The 19,391-nt window shown below is 39.0% G+C and overlaps 2 protein-coding genes across 8 annotated transcripts in view; one reads left to right on the top strand and one right to left on the bottom strand.

Annotated features, from left to right (window-relative positions):
• ift122 (intraflagellar transport 122 homolog (Chlamydomonas)) overlaps positions 1-10,938 on the bottom strand; it is a 48,766-nt gene extending 37,828 nt beyond the window's left edge. For both annotated transcript variants that reach the window (XM_083554410.1, XM_083554411.1), the window contains exons 1-8: positions 10,777-10,938; positions 9,351-9,417; positions 8,365-8,449; positions 8,051-8,129; positions 6,545-6,621; positions 6,384-6,450; positions 4,104-4,250; positions 1,732-1,807 (exon numbers count right to left, since the gene is read on the bottom strand). In XM_083554410.1, the coding sequence (XP_083410536.1) occupies positions 1,732-1,807; positions 4,104-4,250; positions 6,384-6,450; positions 6,545-6,621; positions 8,051-8,129; positions 8,365-8,449; positions 9,351-9,417; positions 10,777-10,835 (657 nt within the window). In that variant the 5' untranslated portion in view covers positions 10,836-10,938. The remainder of the gene's footprint in view (positions 1-1,731; positions 1,808-4,103; positions 4,251-6,383; positions 6,451-6,544; positions 6,622-8,050; positions 8,130-8,364; positions 8,450-9,350; positions 9,418-10,776) is intronic.
• A 597-nt stretch (positions 10,939-11,535) lies between these two features.
• mbd4 (methyl-CpG binding domain protein 4) lies at positions 11,536-19,391 on the top strand. 6 transcript variants are annotated; one of them, XM_083554557.1, is made up of 10 exons: positions 11,536-11,749; positions 12,031-12,121; positions 13,046-13,106; positions 13,551-13,701; positions 13,877-14,343; positions 14,478-14,537; positions 15,766-15,900; positions 17,013-17,162; positions 17,980-18,083; positions 18,170-19,391. In XM_083554557.1, the coding sequence occupies exons 4-10, from the start codon at positions 13,559-13,561 to the stop codon at positions 18,242-18,244; spliced, it is 1,134 nt and encodes a 377-aa protein (XP_083410683.1). In that variant the 5' UTR covers positions 11,536-11,749; positions 12,031-12,121; positions 13,046-13,106; positions 13,551-13,558; the 3' UTR covers positions 18,245-19,391. The 6 variants fall into 6 exon arrangements, with proteins under 6 accessions (XP_083410683.1, XP_083410682.1, XP_083410684.1 ...); XM_083554556.1 differs by having other exon boundaries at positions 13,547-13,701; XM_083554558.1 differs by lacking the exon at positions 13,046-13,106 and adding an exon at positions 13,125-13,408 and having other exon boundaries at positions 12,031-12,596; positions 13,547-13,701.

Here is a 19,391-nt window from a genome sequence, read left to right as displayed (position 1 = left end):
ATATTTTTTTTTTTTTTTTTTTTGCACTATTAATAGCATTCTAACACAAACAACATGTGTGGAAAGGGAGCGAGAAAAAACACAGCGAGGGGAGAGCTTCAGTCTGGGCTGATGTTTCATAGCGCTGTTACGAGCAGCCAGCACGGATCTGCCCTTAATTACTACACTTCCCATGAATACCCTAGAGGGGAAAAAAAGACTTACAGGTTATGATTAGAAAGCTGTAAAGGAGTGGTGGAGGAAGAGAGAAAAGGAGTGTGTGTGTGTCTGTAGAACTTCACAATACAAGTGCCATGGGGAGTTAGAGATCTAGTACCAGATCATCATTCCAAATAACATTTGAAATCTCTCTCGCCCTCTCCCACTCGAAATAGCTCATGTTCTGTTTTTCCCTACTGCTATAGGAGCAGGAAGACGCTGATGGTGCCCAGATCCTGCAGAACAGCAGTCATTCTTGCCTGGGGGTTCAAACCCGTAATAAATCAAGACTGTAATCAGCGCGGAGCATCATGTTCCATGTTTATTTCATTCGCTTCCTCTCTCCTTCTCCTCCTCCTCCTCCTCCTCACCGCGTAGGTACTACGTTCACTGATGGGAATCTGAATCATTATCTGAATGAATAATAACAGTTTGGTTTATACAGCACCTTTATCACACTCAAGGTCAGATTACGATGGAGGGAAAAGGCGGTTGGAAGTCAGAGATTCTGAATTATAGATCATTCTGCAAGCTATGTAAAATAAATGTACAAAGATTTTTTTTTAAAAAGGGTGGAAAAGTTCGGCATCAGACGAGAAGGTTAACCCGGATATGATGTCTAAATGCACGCAAAACCAGGACCAAGAGGTTTCATGACTGGGGATAGTTTTTTATTATTTGTTATCGGGGACAAGTCCGTTCAAGATTTTAAAAAAGATCAAAATATACATATTTGCTCCCTTTTTGGCTTTTGTACAGCACTGGGTGTTAATTCTGCTATGCTTGAACTTTAAGCTTGGATTTCTGGTTCCTGCACTGGATAAAACCATATTATTATTATTTAAACTTGTAACAAAGTTACAAGTTGTATCCTACAAATTAAAATCATTGTTACATTGTATTACAATATAGAATACTACTTACAAACTTATTATTAATATTTCATATTGTCATTAGTAGATATGATTGCTAGTATTTTATATGCATCCCATTATATGCATCGCTCGGTTTGTCGCACTCTGAATTGCAGCTCCTGTTTCTCCCTCTGAGCCCACCATTTCCGCTTAATAAGGTATAATATTTGTATATCAGGATGGTAATTGCGTTGTGTGTGTATCGCTCCCCCTGGCTGACGCTCGAATGTTGTTTATTGACAGGATTCAATGGTGTACATAAATGAGAGACGATCTCGATATTTTCCACCGCAAGCTCTCCTTTCCGAAACGAGAGCTTGAGGTTGAAAATATCGAGAGAAAATGAAGGCGCTAAACATCACACAAACAGAGTGCTATATTAGTACGAGGGATAATCATATTTATATTTATTTCCCTTAGCAATGATTAACACATAACTAGCTACCTAACTGCCCATACAATTAGCCATCTGCTAGGCTTCCACAGAACCAAAACACGGGTCCGGTCAGCTTACTATAGTTTATAACTTGCCTGGTGGGTTGGAAAATTAATTTGTCCACCTTGAGTGCAAAAACCTCAAACACCTCAGTCATGAATAGAAAGGTATGAATTATTGTACCTGCTTCCCACTGAGTTGGTAGAAGGACAGTCTTTGACCCCAATCAGCCACTGCCAAGATATCATGGTGCTCATCCCTACAACACAAACACACCAAAACAACAAATCAGCTTTTCTGCAAAACCTCTAGGAACAGATTCATTTAACAAACATAATTGTCACATTTTTATTCAAATCATCATTAGTTCCCAGTTGATGTTATGTATAAGCGTAGTCTGGTTTTTTTAATGAATAAGGTTTGGATCCGATTCAAGTGACCAGTCAAGCAAGCTAATAACTCAAAAAAAAAAAAAAAAATAATCATAATAATTATAAAAACAAAGCGGTACATATAATAAAATAGCAGGATGTGTTGTTCCACACTAATAATAAAACTAGGAAAATAAGGTAAAGACTATTCACTGCCTTTTCCTAGTGACCTACCTGAGCTCAGACGTTGGCTCAGGGGTCTCCCTTTGTAGAAATGGAACTGCTTCTCCTGCCTGACCCTCTCCTGCATCAGCACCATGACCTGATTACATTTCCCACCATACCACAGCACTTCTTCCTTAGCCATGCTTTCTTCTTCAAACGAAACGTTGATTACAGCTGTGGATCTAACACAGGAAAGCCCATGCCCTTACAACAGTCAGGATTGGTGCAGCTAGTTGATGGTTTAATGACGTTTCCTGTTCTACAACTCTACCACACATTTTCTATAAGCTGTACCCATGTAGTAGAGCACACAAAGAATATTAAAACAATCTCTCTCTAATATACTCTTTTGTTTTTTATTCCTTATATATCTTTTTCTTCTTGCGGCTGCTCCCCGCATCATCCGTCTCCATACCGCTCTGTCCTCTACATCTGCCTCTTATATATATATATATATATATATATATATATATATATATATATATATATATATATATATATATATATATATATATAAAATTTAATGAACCCAAAGAAAATGCTAATTAATGGAGTGCAGGTTAAGTTCATATAATTCTGACCAGGTTCAGTTGTCTGCAACACTGTACATACACTCGAAAACTGTCTCAATATAAAGCGAGAGCGCCCCCTAACCGATAAAACGCCTCACTGCAACGCACCAGCACTAAACGCAAGCTAATTTACTTCCACAAGATAAATGACTGGTTCCAAAATGAAGAATGCAAACACCCAGTCGAGCCACAGACTCATGATTACGCTGTCTTTTGTGGGTTGCTTTCATTCTTCACTATCTTACTGCCGTACAGTGAAAGACGCAAAGCACAGAGGAGTCACTGAATATTCCGTATCCATGAATTACTCAGTTATAACGTATTGTTTTAGAGCCAATTATTGAAAACTGAAAAAGTTTTTATAAGATTTTAGATTCAGTATCATAAATAATAGAGACTAAATATTATGCTTAGGAATTCGAATGGCAGCTAATTCATTTCATTGAGGGGTCGTGCAAAGCTTTCTTTAGAAGAAAAAAAAATTTTTTTTAATCCTAGTGCAATGATTCTTAAACAAAAAAATATAGAAATTAGGCAACTTAAATAAGTTCTTCATAATGTCAAACATGGCTTTTTACTTAATGGCCAGGAAAGAACTCTTACAGCTTTTTGTATGCAGCCTTTTTATCATACGTGATGTTGAGTACAAGCCACATGCTTCAATCTGTTACGTAGACCCAAAATAATATTTGAACGTTTAGATGTAAATAATATTGCAGTAGGACGTATTGAACACTATAAGGACAAATGTATTGGGACACCTGATGGTTTCAGGCATAGTAAAATTGTATTGTCTCTTTAAGCAGTTGCATTCCATTTCACCTTTACATGAACTAGGAAACCCAAACCTGTTCAAGCTTGATGCTGCTTCTGTGCACAAAGCCAGAAACATGAAGATATAGTTTATATGGGTTGGAGGGGAAGATATTGAGTGGCCTGCTATAGAACTCTGACCTCAACCCTACTGAACACCTTTGGAATGAACTGAAACACTGACTCTACCCCAGGCCTCCTCACCCTACACAAGTACCTGATTTGACCAATACCCTTGTAGCTGAATGAGCAAAATAAAATCTCCAAAACCACACTTTAAAATCTAGTGGAACATCTCCCCAGAAAAATGGAGGTTATTATAACAGCAAATGGGGACTAAATGTGAAATGGGATGTTCAAAAATGATCAATTTTTTGAATAAATCTCTAAACTGGTGATGATAGTAGACTTACAGACTCTACTGTTTGAAAATTGACAAAAATATTAAATATGAAAAAAATTGAGAGAAAATTGAAAGACTTTTACCTTCCAAACCATTTCTAATAAGGAAACAGTGTGTTATAGTGAGACAACCAGAGAACTATTGAGGGGTTCATCCTTCTCTTAGTCTTACTTGGAAGGGTTCCAGGCGATGGACCAGATAGGCGATGATGTACCACCCGGTCGCTCAATCTTCACCTTCTCCTCTCCGTTCTTGTTCCTGATGCTCACCACACCGCTCATCATGCCCAGAGCCAGGTACTGGCCATCGTTTGTCCACCTAAGGCCACAGATAAACAACAGACACTCTGATTTCCCATTGAAAACAACAGAGTATAAAATATTAACGATTGAGAAGATTTATTTAGACATCGCTGGCATAATATTATGACGTTATAACATGTCTGGTGAATTGAATAACACCTTCTAATTTCACTAATATTATCTACTATTATCTCTTCATCATGGCACCTGTTAGTGGGTGGGATATATTAGGCAACAAGTGAACATTTTCTTCTCAAATTTGATGTGAAAGAAGCAGGACCAATGGGCAAGTGCAAGAATTGATTGATTAAGGGTTTTCTTTTTTTTGGAGAATTGCGATGTCTAGACGACTGCGTCAGAGCGTCTCCAAAACTGCAGCTCTTGTGGGCTGTTCAGTGTTCAGTATCCAACAAAAACACATCCAAGAAATGAACAGTGGTCATTGTTGAAGGCAGGGTGAGAGGGTCACTGATGCATGTGGGGAGAGAAGGCTGGCCCGTGTGGTCCGATCCAACAGACGAGCTCCTGTAGCTCAAACTGCTGAAGAAGTTAATGCTATTAATGCTCGACGACTCAGGACTGTTTTGGCAGCAAAAGGGGACCAACTCAATATTAGACAAGTGGTCATGATGTTATGCCTAATCGGTGTACATCTAGAACACATCTTCTTCTTCTTCTTCTTCTTTCGGCTGCTCCCATTAGGGGCCCCCACAGCGGATCATCCGTCTCCATACCACACTGTCCTTTACATCTGCCTCTTTCACACCAACTACCTGCATGTCTTCCCTCACCACATCCATAAACCTCCTCCTTGGCCTTCCTCTTTTCCTCCTACCTGGTGGCTCCATCCTCAGCATTCTTCTACCAATATACCTCATGTCCCTCCTCTGCACATGTCCAAACCATCTAAATCTCGCCTCCCTCACCTTGTCACCAAAACATCCTACATGCGCTGTCCCTCTAATAAACTCATTTCTAATCTGGTCCATCGTCGTCACTCCCAACAAAAACCTTAACATCTTCAGCTCTGCTACCTCCAGCTCCATCTCCATCTCCTGTCTTTTACTCAATATCACTGTCTCTAATCCATACAACATCGCAGGTCTCACCACAGTCCTATAAACTTTCCCTTTCATTCTTGCAGATACACTACTATCACAAATCACTCCTGTCACTCTTCTCCACCCACTCCACCCTGCCTGCACTCTTTTCTTTACTTCTCTAACACACTCACCATTACTTTGCACTGTTGACCCCAGGTACCTGAACTCCTCCACCTTCTCCACCTCTTCTCCCTGCAACCGCACCCCTCCACTGCCCTCCCTCTCATTCACACACATGTACTCTGTCTTACTCCTACTGACTTTCATTCCCCTTCTCTCCAGCACATTTCTCCACCTCTCCAGGCTCTTCTCAACCTGCTCCCTACTCTCACAACAAATCACAATATCATCCACAAACATCATAGTCCAGGGAGACTCCTGTCTGACCTCGTCCGTCAACCTGTCCATCACCACTGCAAACAGGAAAGGGCTCAGGGCCGATCCTTGATGTAGTCCAACCCTCACCCTGAACCAGTCTGTCGTTCCTACTGCACACTTAACTGCTGTCACACTGTCCTCATACATGTCCTGCACCACCCTCACATACTTCTCTGACACACCTGACTTCCTCATACAGTACCACAGCTCCTCTCTCGGCACCCTGTCGTACGCTTTCTCTAAATCCACAAATACACAATGCAATTCCTTCTGTCCTTCTCTATACTTCTCCATCAACATCCTCAAAGCAAATAAGGCATCTGTGGTGCTCTTCCTCGGCATGAAACCATACTGTTGCTCACAGATGGTCACCTCTTCTCTCATGCACTTCCTCATTCCACCACCACGTCTCTTTGTCTTCCTTTCTATTTCCAGATGTCGTACATCTAGAACACATAACTTGTGCAAATAACAAGGTACTTAATGGAAAACGAGAACATTAAAATCACTATTTGATATTAAACATATGTTGAGAAACCATACTTTGTGTCTTAATATTTAATTATTACTTGTGGTTCAAGAAACTGATGTTGTGTTTTCATATTTATTGCTGAATTGTTTAGTCTGTGTTGTATTTGCTGATATGACCCCCTTATATTACTACTTACCCACAACAAGTGATCTTGCTACTGACTTTGTGCTTAGACACCGATTTCTGTTCTGGAGACCAAAGACCTGCATGAAAACACACACATATGAAAACTGTTGTGTGTTTTTTAAAGTCATGATGTCCGTCATGATTGTGATTAAAAAAAGAAACCCAACTCACCAAAGTCTCCAGAGGAACAGGATGCCAGCTGGTGTGTGACAGGGTTGTAGGCAACACATTGGATAGAATCGTTATGGCTGTGGGATACAGAAAGAAATGGCAGAAATATACAAAAACAGGTGCAAAAATACATATACACTTATACCCCTCACATTTCAGTAGCCATTTTAGTATCTTCTCAAGGGACAATACTATAGTAATGAAATTGGGATATATTTTAAAGTAGTCAATGTGCAGCTTGTATAGCTAAAAACTCAACATACACCCATTATTGTCTAAATAACTGGCAACAAAAGTAAATGCACCCTAAAACATTGTTATGTAGCATTGCCTTAATCCTCCTGGGCATGGAATTCAGCAGGTTGTTGCTGGGATCCTCTTCCACTCCTCCATAATGACATCACGGAGCTGCTGGATGTTAGACACATGTTCTGAGTGTCAGATTGTCACAATCCATGTCACAATCCATGTTTCCCTTAATGAACCGCAGCTCCCCAGTAACAGCAGCACATATGCAGCCCCAGACAATGATGCTACCACCACCATGCTGGACTGTAGGCAAGACACATTTTTGGACACCATCTAAGCCAAACAAGTTTCTCTTAGTCTCATCAGACTACAGGACATGGTTCCAGTAAATCATGCTCTTGGACAGGTTGTCTTCAGCAAACTGTTTGCAGGCTTTCTTACGAGTCAGCTTTAGAAGAGACTTCCTTTTGGGATGACGGCCATGCAAACTGACTTGTTGCAGTGTGCGGCATATGGTCCGAGTACTGACAAGTGGACCTTCTGCAACAGCTAAAGCAATGCTGTCAGAACTCATGCGTCTGTTTTTTGGGCCATCTTTTGCACCTGATGCACAGCACGAGGACTCGACTTCTTTGATTGACCGTTGCGAGGCCTGTTCTGAGTGGAACCCATGTTGGAAAACATCTATATGACCCTGGCCACTGTACTGTAACTCCGTTTCAGGGTGTCGCCAAACTTCTTAAAGCCTCGGCCATCTTTTAAGTTCGTACAGATTTTTTTTCGCTTGTATTCACTTCGTACATTTAGTGCATGATAAACTTTTGGAAACACCTTGTCTTTTATCATTTGTGTGGCTCATTGTCTTGTTGTATGGTGAAGTCGGTTCCAATAAACCCCAGTCCAGACGAATTTTCATGGTGCTGAAGTATGGAATGGTAGCCATGTTGGTTCAGGTTTACTTTTACCCGCAAATAACCAGGTACTTCCATACCTTTAACAGGAACTGTATATTTTTATTTGTTTGCCAATGGAACAATTCACTCCCTCACAAGCATCTACTCAGACCCTCTAAATCCCCCTCTCTGTCTCCTGATTGGCTGATGGCTCCTGCATGATCTGACTGCTTTTTGGCCCAAAGCTGTGGTTAGGGGATGATGGTGAACTAGAAAATAAGGCTAACTGCTTTTACTACAGAATTAGTAAATGCTAAAGATGAGCTTCTATTGGCCTTCTCACCTTACTCTAAACACAACTCACGTGTATTTAAGAATTCCTTCCAGTTTCGAGGTCCATATAATGATGCTTTTGTCTGCAGATCCTGAGGCAAAACGCTTTCCTACACAAAGGGATTTGTAAAGAAATACACACCGAGATCAGGAAAAAGGGAACAGCCGACTTTACATATCATTACACAAATCTAAAACCAAATGACTCTGTCCAAAATGTGTATGACATGCTGGAAAAATACTACACAATGCTGTATGAGTAATGTACTAATTTTGAAAACCTTCAGAGTAACTTAGTTTAAAAAAACAATAAAATCCACAAACAAATGCACATGAACTACGCACCATCTTTAGCATAGGCCACGCAGTACACCGTGTCTTTATGTCCTTTCAGCGGCTGTATAAGAGTTCCATCAGCTGTGTCATATACCTGGTTAAGAAAAATTGATACAATATAATCTTGCCATTGTAACTGAACTCATTTTATCAGTGATTTATTTGAAAGTAACAAAAATAAATAAAAAAATTAATTAATTAAAAAACAAATTAAAGAAAAAACTTGGTCACACTGCAAAATGAGAACAAGAGAGTCTGTGCACGTTCCGTTCACTTGTCTTTTTTTTCAAATCTGAAAACAAATAATGAAATTATTATTTTTAAAAACAATATTTTGCCTAAAATTTGGCCTCATTTATAGTTCCTTAACATCTGATTGTTTGACTTTGAGTTATATGGTTTTGTGGTAAACAGCCCGGACGTATAATAACCGTTCACCCATCAGCGCATAATTCATCAGTGGCTTCATCAAACAATCGAGTTTTTTCTCTGACAACATAATATGCGTCTTTACGTGCTTTCCAAAAGACGGTGACAGTAAATGGAGTCAGAAACACGTCCTCGTACAATAGAATGCTGTTCACAGAATCTTCCAACACCTAATGCCTCACCCCAAAACCAACCCCACCCCACCCCACCCCACAATCTACTAGATCAGGGGTGCACACACTTTTTCAGCATGCGAGCTACTTATAAAATAACCAAATCATAAACAATCTAACCTATAGAAATGCATAAATAAATATCTATTTTTTATGTCATCTGATAAATGAATAGATAGATAAGATAGATAAGATAGACAGACAGACAGACACACAGACAGATAATCGGCTAGTCTGTCCACCTTGCAGTGCTCAGTATACTGAAATGCCAGCATGCTGTTTATGGCATCCACATCAGATTATGTTATGATTGAAGCTTTGATGAACAAATATTTCAAAATATTTTATGTGGGACAAAGAAAATTCGCCCTCAAAAAAAAAAACATCACCTACCAGAACTCTGTTTCCTGCTGCTACTATGAGCTGAGTGCCGTCAGGTTTGAACGCCAAATCGTAAATGCTGCGAAGGTCATGATGACACACAAACACGTTCGTTATAACTCACGTTGTTGCATCATAATGCAGATTTAGATACACATTATCCATGAGCCCCCATAACCCAGCAGGGGCAGCGACAATCACCTGGAAACCTTCCTGTGTGCATCAGACAAATAATGACAAAGTAACTGGAGTACAAACCTCGTCTTCACCATTCAGTGGTCTGTTTAAAAATGTGCATTTTATCTTAGCGAGAGTCGTGACGGAAAAGTAGAATCTCTTTTTTCTTTTATTTAAACAAAGGCTTTATAGGTCAGAAGAAGGATTCAAGATTGTAAAGAGCTGATCTGGATGCTTTAGATCCTTTCTGTGTTTGTTTTGAGGACTTTTATCTGTAACTTCAAATAGTAAAGCTGCTTTATACTTGTAACATGTACATTACAGTGAAATTCTTTCTTTCGCAGGGTCATGATACAGCGCCCCTGGAGCACAGAGGGTTAAGAGCCTCTTTTAAGAGCCCAAGAGTCGCATTTTGGCATTTGGGCTTGAACCCTCAACCTTCTGATTAGAGACTTAACCACAGAGTTTCCATACAATAGTAGACTAACAGTAGACTTTATAAGCCTGTTAGAATGAAAGGAATTTTAGATGTGATTTGTCAGCCTGCTTTTAAACTCCAAATACCAATGGCAGATACATATCCTTATATTCTCAGCTCATATATGCTCGAGACACCAATCCAGGCCCACCAGAGTCTTAAAGGCATCCCAAAGTCAAGAATAGCAAGTCGATCTGAAACACAGCTGGAAAACAATGGATGCATGACAGCTGTATCTATATCAAATACGGCATCATATGCTCATGTCTTGATTTTTTTTTTATTTGTTTATTTTTTTTTTAAAGGATCCAGAATGTAATCAGGGGTCCAGGTGATTCCCCTCAGCCCTGTTGTTTAAAACAGACAAAACATTTTTCTAATTCTGTAACTTCTAAAGTGTCTGTCTTTCATTTCTGTACTAGGATTATTAAGGTCTCATAAGATTACAGATTATTATTATTTCCTTGAAAGGGATCTTCTTTAACGTAGGGGTCCATTTTCAAGCTATGCTGCTCATTTTGGATGAATTAGCTCCGTGATTTATTACTATACTTAAGAATAACTTTTAAAATAATACATTCAAAGGGATAGAATCGAAATTATAATGTAATAAGCCCTGAATTCGGTAAATATTATTAATCTTATCGAGGGAATGCTATTGCTAGCTAGACAGGACGCGTTTACATAGTTACCGGCGTTGCTAACCACAGCCAATGAGCGGAGCTTCACACAAACCACCAGCATGCAGCAAAACAAAAATACAATGAATAATAATATTCCCACCATTGTTCAACTTTGTCTCGGTCGTGCACTTTGTCTATCCATGTAGGAACAGCTCGCATTGTTACATGCAACTTCAAATCTATTTCTGTCTTCGCATCAACAGGTTTGCACACAGATAAAGATGCCTGACGCTTGGAAACCAAAGCAAAGCGAAAAAAAATCCAAGATGGCGACCGACAAAATAAGAGTCGTTCATATACCGTGCGTGTCGGTTCACTTTTTAATGAATCGATTCTGGTTTTGAGCGTTTATTCCAATAGAAAGACTCGAGATTCAGTTCATTTGATTCACGAGCCGGTTGTCGAATGTAAATCTGTGTGCCGCATCAGTAAGCGGTTTTATTTGAATTCATTATGAATTAATACGCTGAATAAATTTTTTGCAAAAATTAAGAGTTGTTTTAAAAATGGATAGTTTGGAGTTAGAGAGAGAGAGAGAGAGAGAGAGAGAGAGAGAGAGAGAGAGAGAGAGAGAGAGAGAGAGAGAGGTACACAGTACATCTATGTCCTTTCAGTAGCTGTATAAGTTTAAGTTCATGTGTTTGATAAAGGTGAAAAAGAACCAAACATAATTCTTTTTTTTTCTTTTGTTTGTCTTTTATCAGTGTATGTCTTTCATTTATGGGTTCGTTAAAGTATCAATTGCTCATAGGTGATTATTATTATTATTATTTTAAGTGTTATTATTATTTTCTTGTAAAGGATCCTCTCGAATGTAGGACCTTTCATACAAATACTCTTCTTATATACTTTTCTTCAGGAGATTCGGTGTTTTGGATGTGTTTGTGCAGCAGAACCCTGAAGTGTATGCAGTAGATGGCAGCATTGGGTGATGTGGAGAAAGTAGACTTTAGAAGAAGAAGAACTGCAGCTGTCCTGTGCAGTTTGGAGAAAGAAAACAAAACAATAAAACGGATTTATATTCTCAATATAAAGCTTCTTGGGTTGTTTTAGACTCTCTGGATTCATAACAGGTAAGTTTCCTACAACTGGATCAGGGTCAAAAAGGGCCATGTTTCACCAGTGCATACATAAAATTAGTGTCAACTAAAACTTCCTTAGATTTCTATTTACATTCACTATTTATTTATGTTTACTATTTACATGTACTATTAATATTTATGGCACACGCCACTAACCAGTGTGACTTCCAGGAGTATTTTAAAGTGGTTCAACCATCAATTTTTCAATCATGCCACCTGAAACATACTTCTATACCTTTTCCAAAACATTGCATTGTTTTTCCTAAATTCAGATGATGTGAAGGTGTTGGTTGATGTCTCTGGAGTCTGCTCTGGACCGTGTACCACAGCGAAGCTGAATTCTCGGATCTGATTGGTCAGAAGGCGCGCTAAAGAAGTTTTAAAAGTAGTTCCGGTTGCATCGTCTATTAGGCGATCGGTTTATATTAAGGCGCTTGTTATAATGAGTTATTGTTTCTAATAGATACACTTGTAGGCACTAACATATAAATACAAATTTTATAAACTATGTTTTTGTGTAAAACTGCTCTATGAGCGCTATACAAATAAATTGAATTGAATTAAATTATACGCACCACATAATCTGAGAATCGGGTCCGCAAACACCGGACCACAGACCTGTACCAGGCCGCACAGTAAAATAAATCCTTTTTTTTTTATTTATTTATTTCTATTTTATTGACTTTTGCGTTCTGTATAAGTGTTTTATTTTTCAATTACTATTTTTTCCTTTGCCAGATTCAGTCGCATTTTTTTTTTCTATGCATCAATAAAGCGCTTACTGATTCTGTATATAAATATAGTGAGCTACATTACACATACATACATTACATTATATGTGTAGTAATTGAATTAATAATAAATAGTTCATATGCACATTATTAAGTAAATCCTATAAACATGAATCCTCCACCTGTGTGTGTGTGTGGGGGGGGGGGGGGTAAGTGGGAGTACTAAAAGAATACTTATAAGTTGATTAAATGTTTGAGAGTGTCAAGTGAATGTTTGTGAAAGAAAGCGAGAGAAAGAGTGTGAGCGACAGGCTGAAGATAATACCAGGCGAGAATAGGAACTAATTTATGTTACACAATATAAAAACAATTACAGATTGGTGGCTTTTAATATAAATTTGTTTGCTTTGCGTTTATAAGATAGTGTGCTCTAAAACATTGAAATTGCAAAGATCTATGCACTTAAAATAAACTGTCTCTCTTCCAACGGATCTCCTGCTGCACTCAAGTTCTCGTACAGTATCCTGTCCAATCAGAAGGTCTCTGCAATCTGAAGTGTCCCACCCCCCAACATCCAGTCTATCACCTGTTAAGGGCGACTAGGCCTGGCCTGTGCGGTAAGCCGAACACTAAAGGGATTTAAAAAATTAGGGAGGGGCCATTTAAAGTCTCCACCCCCCCAATATCCATTATTATTGCATTATAACAAATGTGTTGTTATTTAAATTTGTGTTGATATTTAACCAAGAAAAAGCTTGAATGTGGCGAGTTTTTTTTAAAGAGACTTAAATATTTGTGAAAGAAGACCCAAAGGCATTTGTTTGACATTTAAGACCGAACACATTCTTGCACTATTTTTATTTATCTTAGAGCGAGAGAACTAAGAGAGGATGGTGAAAGGATCACCACGGTAATATATGTATGTGATAACTGGGACCATTTTGTCTTCCAGAGGAACGAGGGTTCCACAACATTATACATAACTATATATCGATAAAAAAGTACGATGTGTCGTTGAAATTCAATAGGTGTTCTTAATTATGACCTGTTTCCATAGACAGAGGTGAAAATGATTCCTGAAAACTGTACTGATCAAGACATGGCTGCAAGTACAAAGCAGGAGGATACGTCGCTCCCTCCTGGTTGGACAAAAGAGACAAGACAGCGGAAACAGGGCAAGACAGCAGGCAGAATGGACACTTATATTATCAGGTAATGTAAAGGGCCTGGTTACTAAATCTAGAATAAGGACTGGTATTCACAATGACCAATAGTGTGTAAAGTCTATGATATAATGAACAATTGAATCCTTATCCAGTCTGCAATATAATAACGGATTTGTATTGCTCTAATTGTCTTTCAAATGATGGATTTTCTGTCATTACAGTCCTCAGGGTAAACGCTTCAGATCCAAAGCAGAACTCCAGAAGTACCTGCTCTCTGAGGAATGTGTCCACCTGGACCAAGACGCTTTTGACTTCACACCCAAAACCAAAGCACGGACCGAAAAATCTGACTCCGAAAAGCCACAACAAAGAAAAGAACGAAAACCAGGAAGGAGGAAAGCAACTCGAACTGCAGAAAATCATCCTGGAACACAGAATACGGAAGCCCAGATGCAGGAAACAAAGAGTAACCTAGAAGAACTAACAGACAACCAGTGTGAAAGAGAAGAAGCGTCCACCAGTGAAAACATTTTAACAGCTGTTCCAGTCATTAGCGTGACGGCAGCACCGGAGAGCGAAGGAGAGCTCAAAGAGGAGGAGGAGACAGAAGAAAGTGAAGAAGTGAGTGATGAGAAAGGGAACAGGGCCGGGTGTGAGAAGAGCTCACCTGTCAGGAACAAACGAAATGGTGACTATCACTTTAAATTCATGTACTACGATAATATCTAGATCTTTCCAAAGAAGATCTTTTTTAATAGAATGCGTCTGTACAAGAACTTTTATGGTGGTGTTCAATTCCATTTATTTTACTGTTTTTTTTAGGGACAAACTTACTTTCAGAGAAGCGGAGAACCAGTCCATACTTTAAGAAGAAGAATGACGGTAGGTGTTGGACTCAACATGATCTCACGGTCCCAGTTCCATCCCAATACCACACACATAAACACAATCCTATGGTCCTTTTTGACCAATCAGAATAGTGGATCAAGTGCTGTAGTATAATGTGTTATGGTTGATTAAGTTGGACAAACACATCAGGTGTGCTGCTATAGTCAATATGCAAATAATCAAGAAATGACATTTATAGTGTCGGCTCTTAAAAAAAAAAAGAAATAAAAAATGTATAGTGGAGAAATTAACGTTTCCAAAGTTCACAATGTCAACAATTATAACTTTTTGGTCTGGTTCTTTGAGGGATGGTAAGATTCAGTAATTCACATCAATGAATCGGCATAAAAGTGACCATCGATTATAAAAAAGTGTGCATCGGATACAAGTTGGCATTTTTTACATAATTGCATTGGTTAAAAAAAAAATAGGTTTATTGATATATTACTTAGAAGTGACCAATAATTTATGACCAATATTTTCTATGTAGATTATTCTATTATGTAGCTGTATTTCGAGCGTGTTCTCTCAGTGCCACTGCCGCTACTTAAATATGACGCATCACAACACTACGAAGACCAAGCCGTGTCCTGAGAGTCACATAGATTATAGATTAACATGGCAGAGGTAGAGCTGCATCTTTCTTTTCCAGAACAAGAAAAGAACAACCTGTTTTTTTTTTAGAGGACCACGCGTTAGAAGTCAGACAACACTTAAGTAAATTGATGATTTGCTGTCTGTCTGAACTGAAAAAACAAAAGCGAACTATCTGTACTATACTGAATTGCATAGCATCATAATTTGTCCATTACAGTCGTCCCCCGTTTATCGCGGTAGTTACGTGCCCAGAAAACGTGTGAAAAAGGTATTTCCACGATATAATTTACGCCACCCCATTAATGTTTAAGCCATAAATCATCCTCCCACACTCTTTAAACACACACAAAACATTTGCCAGAATATAGCGAGATGCGTTTTGTGTACTGTACTGTAGCGTAGCCTATGCATAGTTTCTCTGCTTGTTTATTGGCTGAGGTGTCCTATGACGATTTTCATTGGCTAAATCTGGTGACGTATGTCTTCAACTCTTCAACTTTTTTTGACGTCGGGGGATACTACAACCAATAAAAAAGCATATAACACTGACCAATCAGATTTGCGAATCTGAGCTGAGTATAATAATTGCAACCATTATATTTTTCCATGTGATTCTGCATTTCAGGTCTCAGTCCTCCGAAGCGTAAAGCGTTCAGGAAGTGGACTCCTCCACGTTCACCCTTCAACCTGGTACAAGAAACCTTGTTTCATGACCCGTGGAAGCTTCTAGTGGCCACCATCTTCCTCAACAAAACAAGTGGTAAACAAGTCTTGTGAACCCTTTAACCTGTGCATGATAATGTTTAAAAAAAAAACAAAAAAAAAAACCCACCCATTTAGCCATATGATAACACTGTTAGTTCCAGCGTAGCATGTGGGATCACAGTTTCTTTAGCCACGTTATTTCTTGCTGTTCTATTCAAATTCTGTTGAGACTAGCGATTAACACGTGGCTTATTGGATAAGCATCTGTGCTAATAGCTTTAAAACTATTGCACGAGGTTCTTTTTCTTCATTGTTGGATCATCAATTACAGACTCGTGTCTCCAATAATGTAACACACCACAGCAATTTGGCAAGGATTCCTTTTTTTTAACTTAAGTTTATTTACGACAGCAAGCACAACCTCCCCAAACTCACGCCAGGTCGTCCTTGGCTTAACACAATCCTGGTACACCTTTCTCTATAGAAGGCCTCTCAAGATCTACCAACCCATGTAAATAATATCTTAATAGAGCTGCTTTGTGCACAGGGGTATTGCCATGCTGGAACAGGTTTGGGTCTCCTATTTCAAGTGAAAGGAAAATGCAATGCTCCAGCATCCAAAGACACTTGTGTGCCTCCAACTTTGTGGCAACAGATTGAGGAAGAACTACATATGGCTGGAAAAGTCAGGTGGCCCATTACTCTTGTCCATACAGTGTACATTCTACAGGGTTAACATTCCATGTGTGAACTGTTTCTCTATCCTGGGTTTAAAGCAGGGGTCAGAAGGAACCTCCCCTGGGTTTAAGTGAAAATCAAAAAATAGATGGAATGATCTTGTGTCCTCTAAACTTCCTGAGCCGTATTTATTTCTATTAGCTCTGATTGTACATACTAAGGAGTTTGAATAAACACCTTCTGACCAATCAGAATCGAGAATCCAACAGCGCTGTGGTATAAGCGCAGATACCTAGTTGTCAGTACATACATGACCATGACTAAATTTAAACATGGGTAACAAACAATGGTCTGACTAATGAATGACGATGTTTTGACTAATTTGCGATAAAGAATTGTTTTGCGTACAAATGAACCTTTTAAATTTAGAAGTCTGTCCCCTGTAAGTCTGCATAAACCACATATAATATATTCTGTGTGTGTGTGTAGGAAAACTGGCAATACCCATGTTGTGGCAGTTTTTCGAGCGCTACCCATCTGCTGAGGTAACACGTGCCAGTGACTGGAAGCCACTCGCTGATCTTATGCAGCCTCTCGGTCTGAACTCCCTACGAGCCAAAACCCTCGTCCGCTTCTCCGGTGAGTCAGATATTGCAGATTCTATGTACTAATCTAATCTGCCCTTATTATTAGACTTTACTTTAAGTGTAATACAACTACTTATTGTATACAGCGGGAAAAATTAATATTGAACACGTCACCATTTTTCTCATTTAGGTGCTTTTGACATTACATTTTTACCAGATGTTGGTATCTTCTTCTTCTTCTTCTTCTTTCGGCTTCTCCCATTAGGGGGCGCCACAGCGGATCATCCGTCTCCATACCCCCCAGTCCTCTACATCTGTCTCTTTCAACCCAACTACCTGCATGTCTTCCCTCACCACATCCATAAACCTCCTCCTTGGTCTTCCTCTTGTCCTCCTTCCTGGTGGCTTCATCCTCAGCATTCTCCTACCGATATACCCCATGTCTCTCCTCTGCACATGTCCAAACCATCTCAATCTCACCTCCCTCACCTTGTCTCCAAAACGTCCTACATGCGCTGTCCCTCTAATAAACTCATTTCTAATCCTGTCCATCGTCGTCACTCCCTACAAAAACCTCAACATCTTCAGCTCTGCTACCTCCAGCTCCACCTCCTGTCTTTTACTCAATGCCACTGTCTCTAATCCATACAACATCTCAGGTCTCACCACAGTCCTATACACTTTCGCTTTCATTCTCGCAGACACTCATGCAATCCAGACATACAAAGAAATCAAGTCACAGATTATTCCATAAATTAAATTAAGAAAAATGGTGTTTAATACTCATTTTACCCACAATATGTTGTATAAAGCATCTGTTAGATGTAAACCTGTTTAGAAAAAATACATCGGTGTCTCTTTTTTGGCAGACGAGTTCCTCACCAAGTCATGGCGGTATCCCGATGAGCTCTATGGCATCGGCAAATACGGCAACGATTCGTATCGTATATTCTGTTTGGGAGAATGGAGAGAGGTGAAACACACACAATAACACACACACACACTAAGAACATCCAAACCACCCAAAAAATAACATGTGCACGCACATTTGTTTTTCAGGTCACCCCAAAAGACCACAAGCTGAACAAGTATCACAGTTGGCTTCTGGAGAACCACAAGCAATTAGGAATCTGATGTTTTGAGCCTCAAAGCACTGTCTTTTTTTCTTTTTTTACTTTTAACCTGCTCTCATTTTAAACCAGGCCAAAGCATTAAAGCCACGGCTGTATTTTTCTACATGCAATATCAAAACTTCACAAGTGTATGCTCAGTGAAATTCCATTAAAATCCCTGCTTTCACTGTGAATCTTCTTTCCCCATACACGCGTCCCAGAACGCCTCGCCCTACTTGTTTTAGTGTACGATTGCGAGGTTGCGCGTTTTCCTTTTCAAACTTTTAACCCCGTGGTATTTCTCCTGGCCTTTTCAATATGCACAAAAATACTTTTTTTTCGGCGCGATATTTTTAATCCACACACTTGCGAAGAATAACGAACAGGATGAAACCGTGTCTCGCGGTGCCTGACCTCGCAAAAAACGAGCTCACAGGACGCCGTAGGAAACTGGTGCACCGTCGCTACAATATGGTCCTTATAGGAATACAAAATATGTATATTACAAAAGTGTGTATATTCATTTTTTGTACGGATTGTAATATTTACTATTGTTTCATGGGTTTCATGTGTGTGAATGCGTTTTAAAAATATTCATGTAATAAAGGGACCAAAGTCTTAAATGTTTTAATTTTTTTTTTATTCGTGAATTTTCAGGACCAAAAAAAAAGAGGCTGAATTGATTTTAAAAAGGCTTTAATGAAAAATGACCCACGTTTTTTTGGCCTAGATTGAATTCATTAAAACGTGTGAATATTTCTGCGGTGGTGTTACAGCAAAAGCCTGAAATCTGAAACATGGAGGTAGAATATGAAGCTGTGTTTGTCTCAAGTCTCAAAAAAAAAAAAAAAAAAAAAAAAAAAAAAGCTTATGCATCAATCTTGTGTCACACTTAAATCAGGTTGTGGAGCAAAATGTGACATTTTAGCCCGAAATGAAAAGTTCACCCAAACAAGGTAAAGAAAAGAAATCAAATACAGTGCAACCTCGATACTCGCAGGGGTTACGTTCTATGACAAAACATCGCGAGATTTCGACTCTCCTTTTGATGGATCCCTTTTCAAGAGGAATTTTCCATGTACTGCAAATCAACAAAAATTGTGAACATTGTCATCAATGTTTTATTTACTACTTTAAATGAATACGATAATAAAATAGCTTTTCTAACA

This window comes from Silurus aristotelis (assembly GCF_946808225.1).
Source record: "Silurus aristotelis genome assembly, chromosome: 11".
Lineage (NCBI taxonomy): Eukaryota > Metazoa > Chordata > Actinopteri > Siluriformes > Siluridae > Silurus > Silurus aristotelis.
The sequence above is the reverse complement of the archived record's forward strand: the minus strand, read 5'-3'. Positions and strand labels throughout refer to the sequence as shown.

Coding starts and splice junctions, on each gene's coding strand:
- mbd4 (XM_083554560.1), top strand. CDS start 13,559: ATGATTCCTGAAAACTGTACTGATCAAGACATGGCTGCAAGTACAAAG. Junction 14,538..15,765: donor CTTTAAGAAGAAGAATGACG/GTAGGTGTTGGA, acceptor TCTGCATTTCAG/GTCTCAGTCCTCCGAAGCGT. Junction 15,901..17,012: donor CTTCCTCAACAAAACAAGTG/GTAAACAAGTCT, acceptor GTGTGTGTGTAG/GAAAACTGGCAATACCCATG.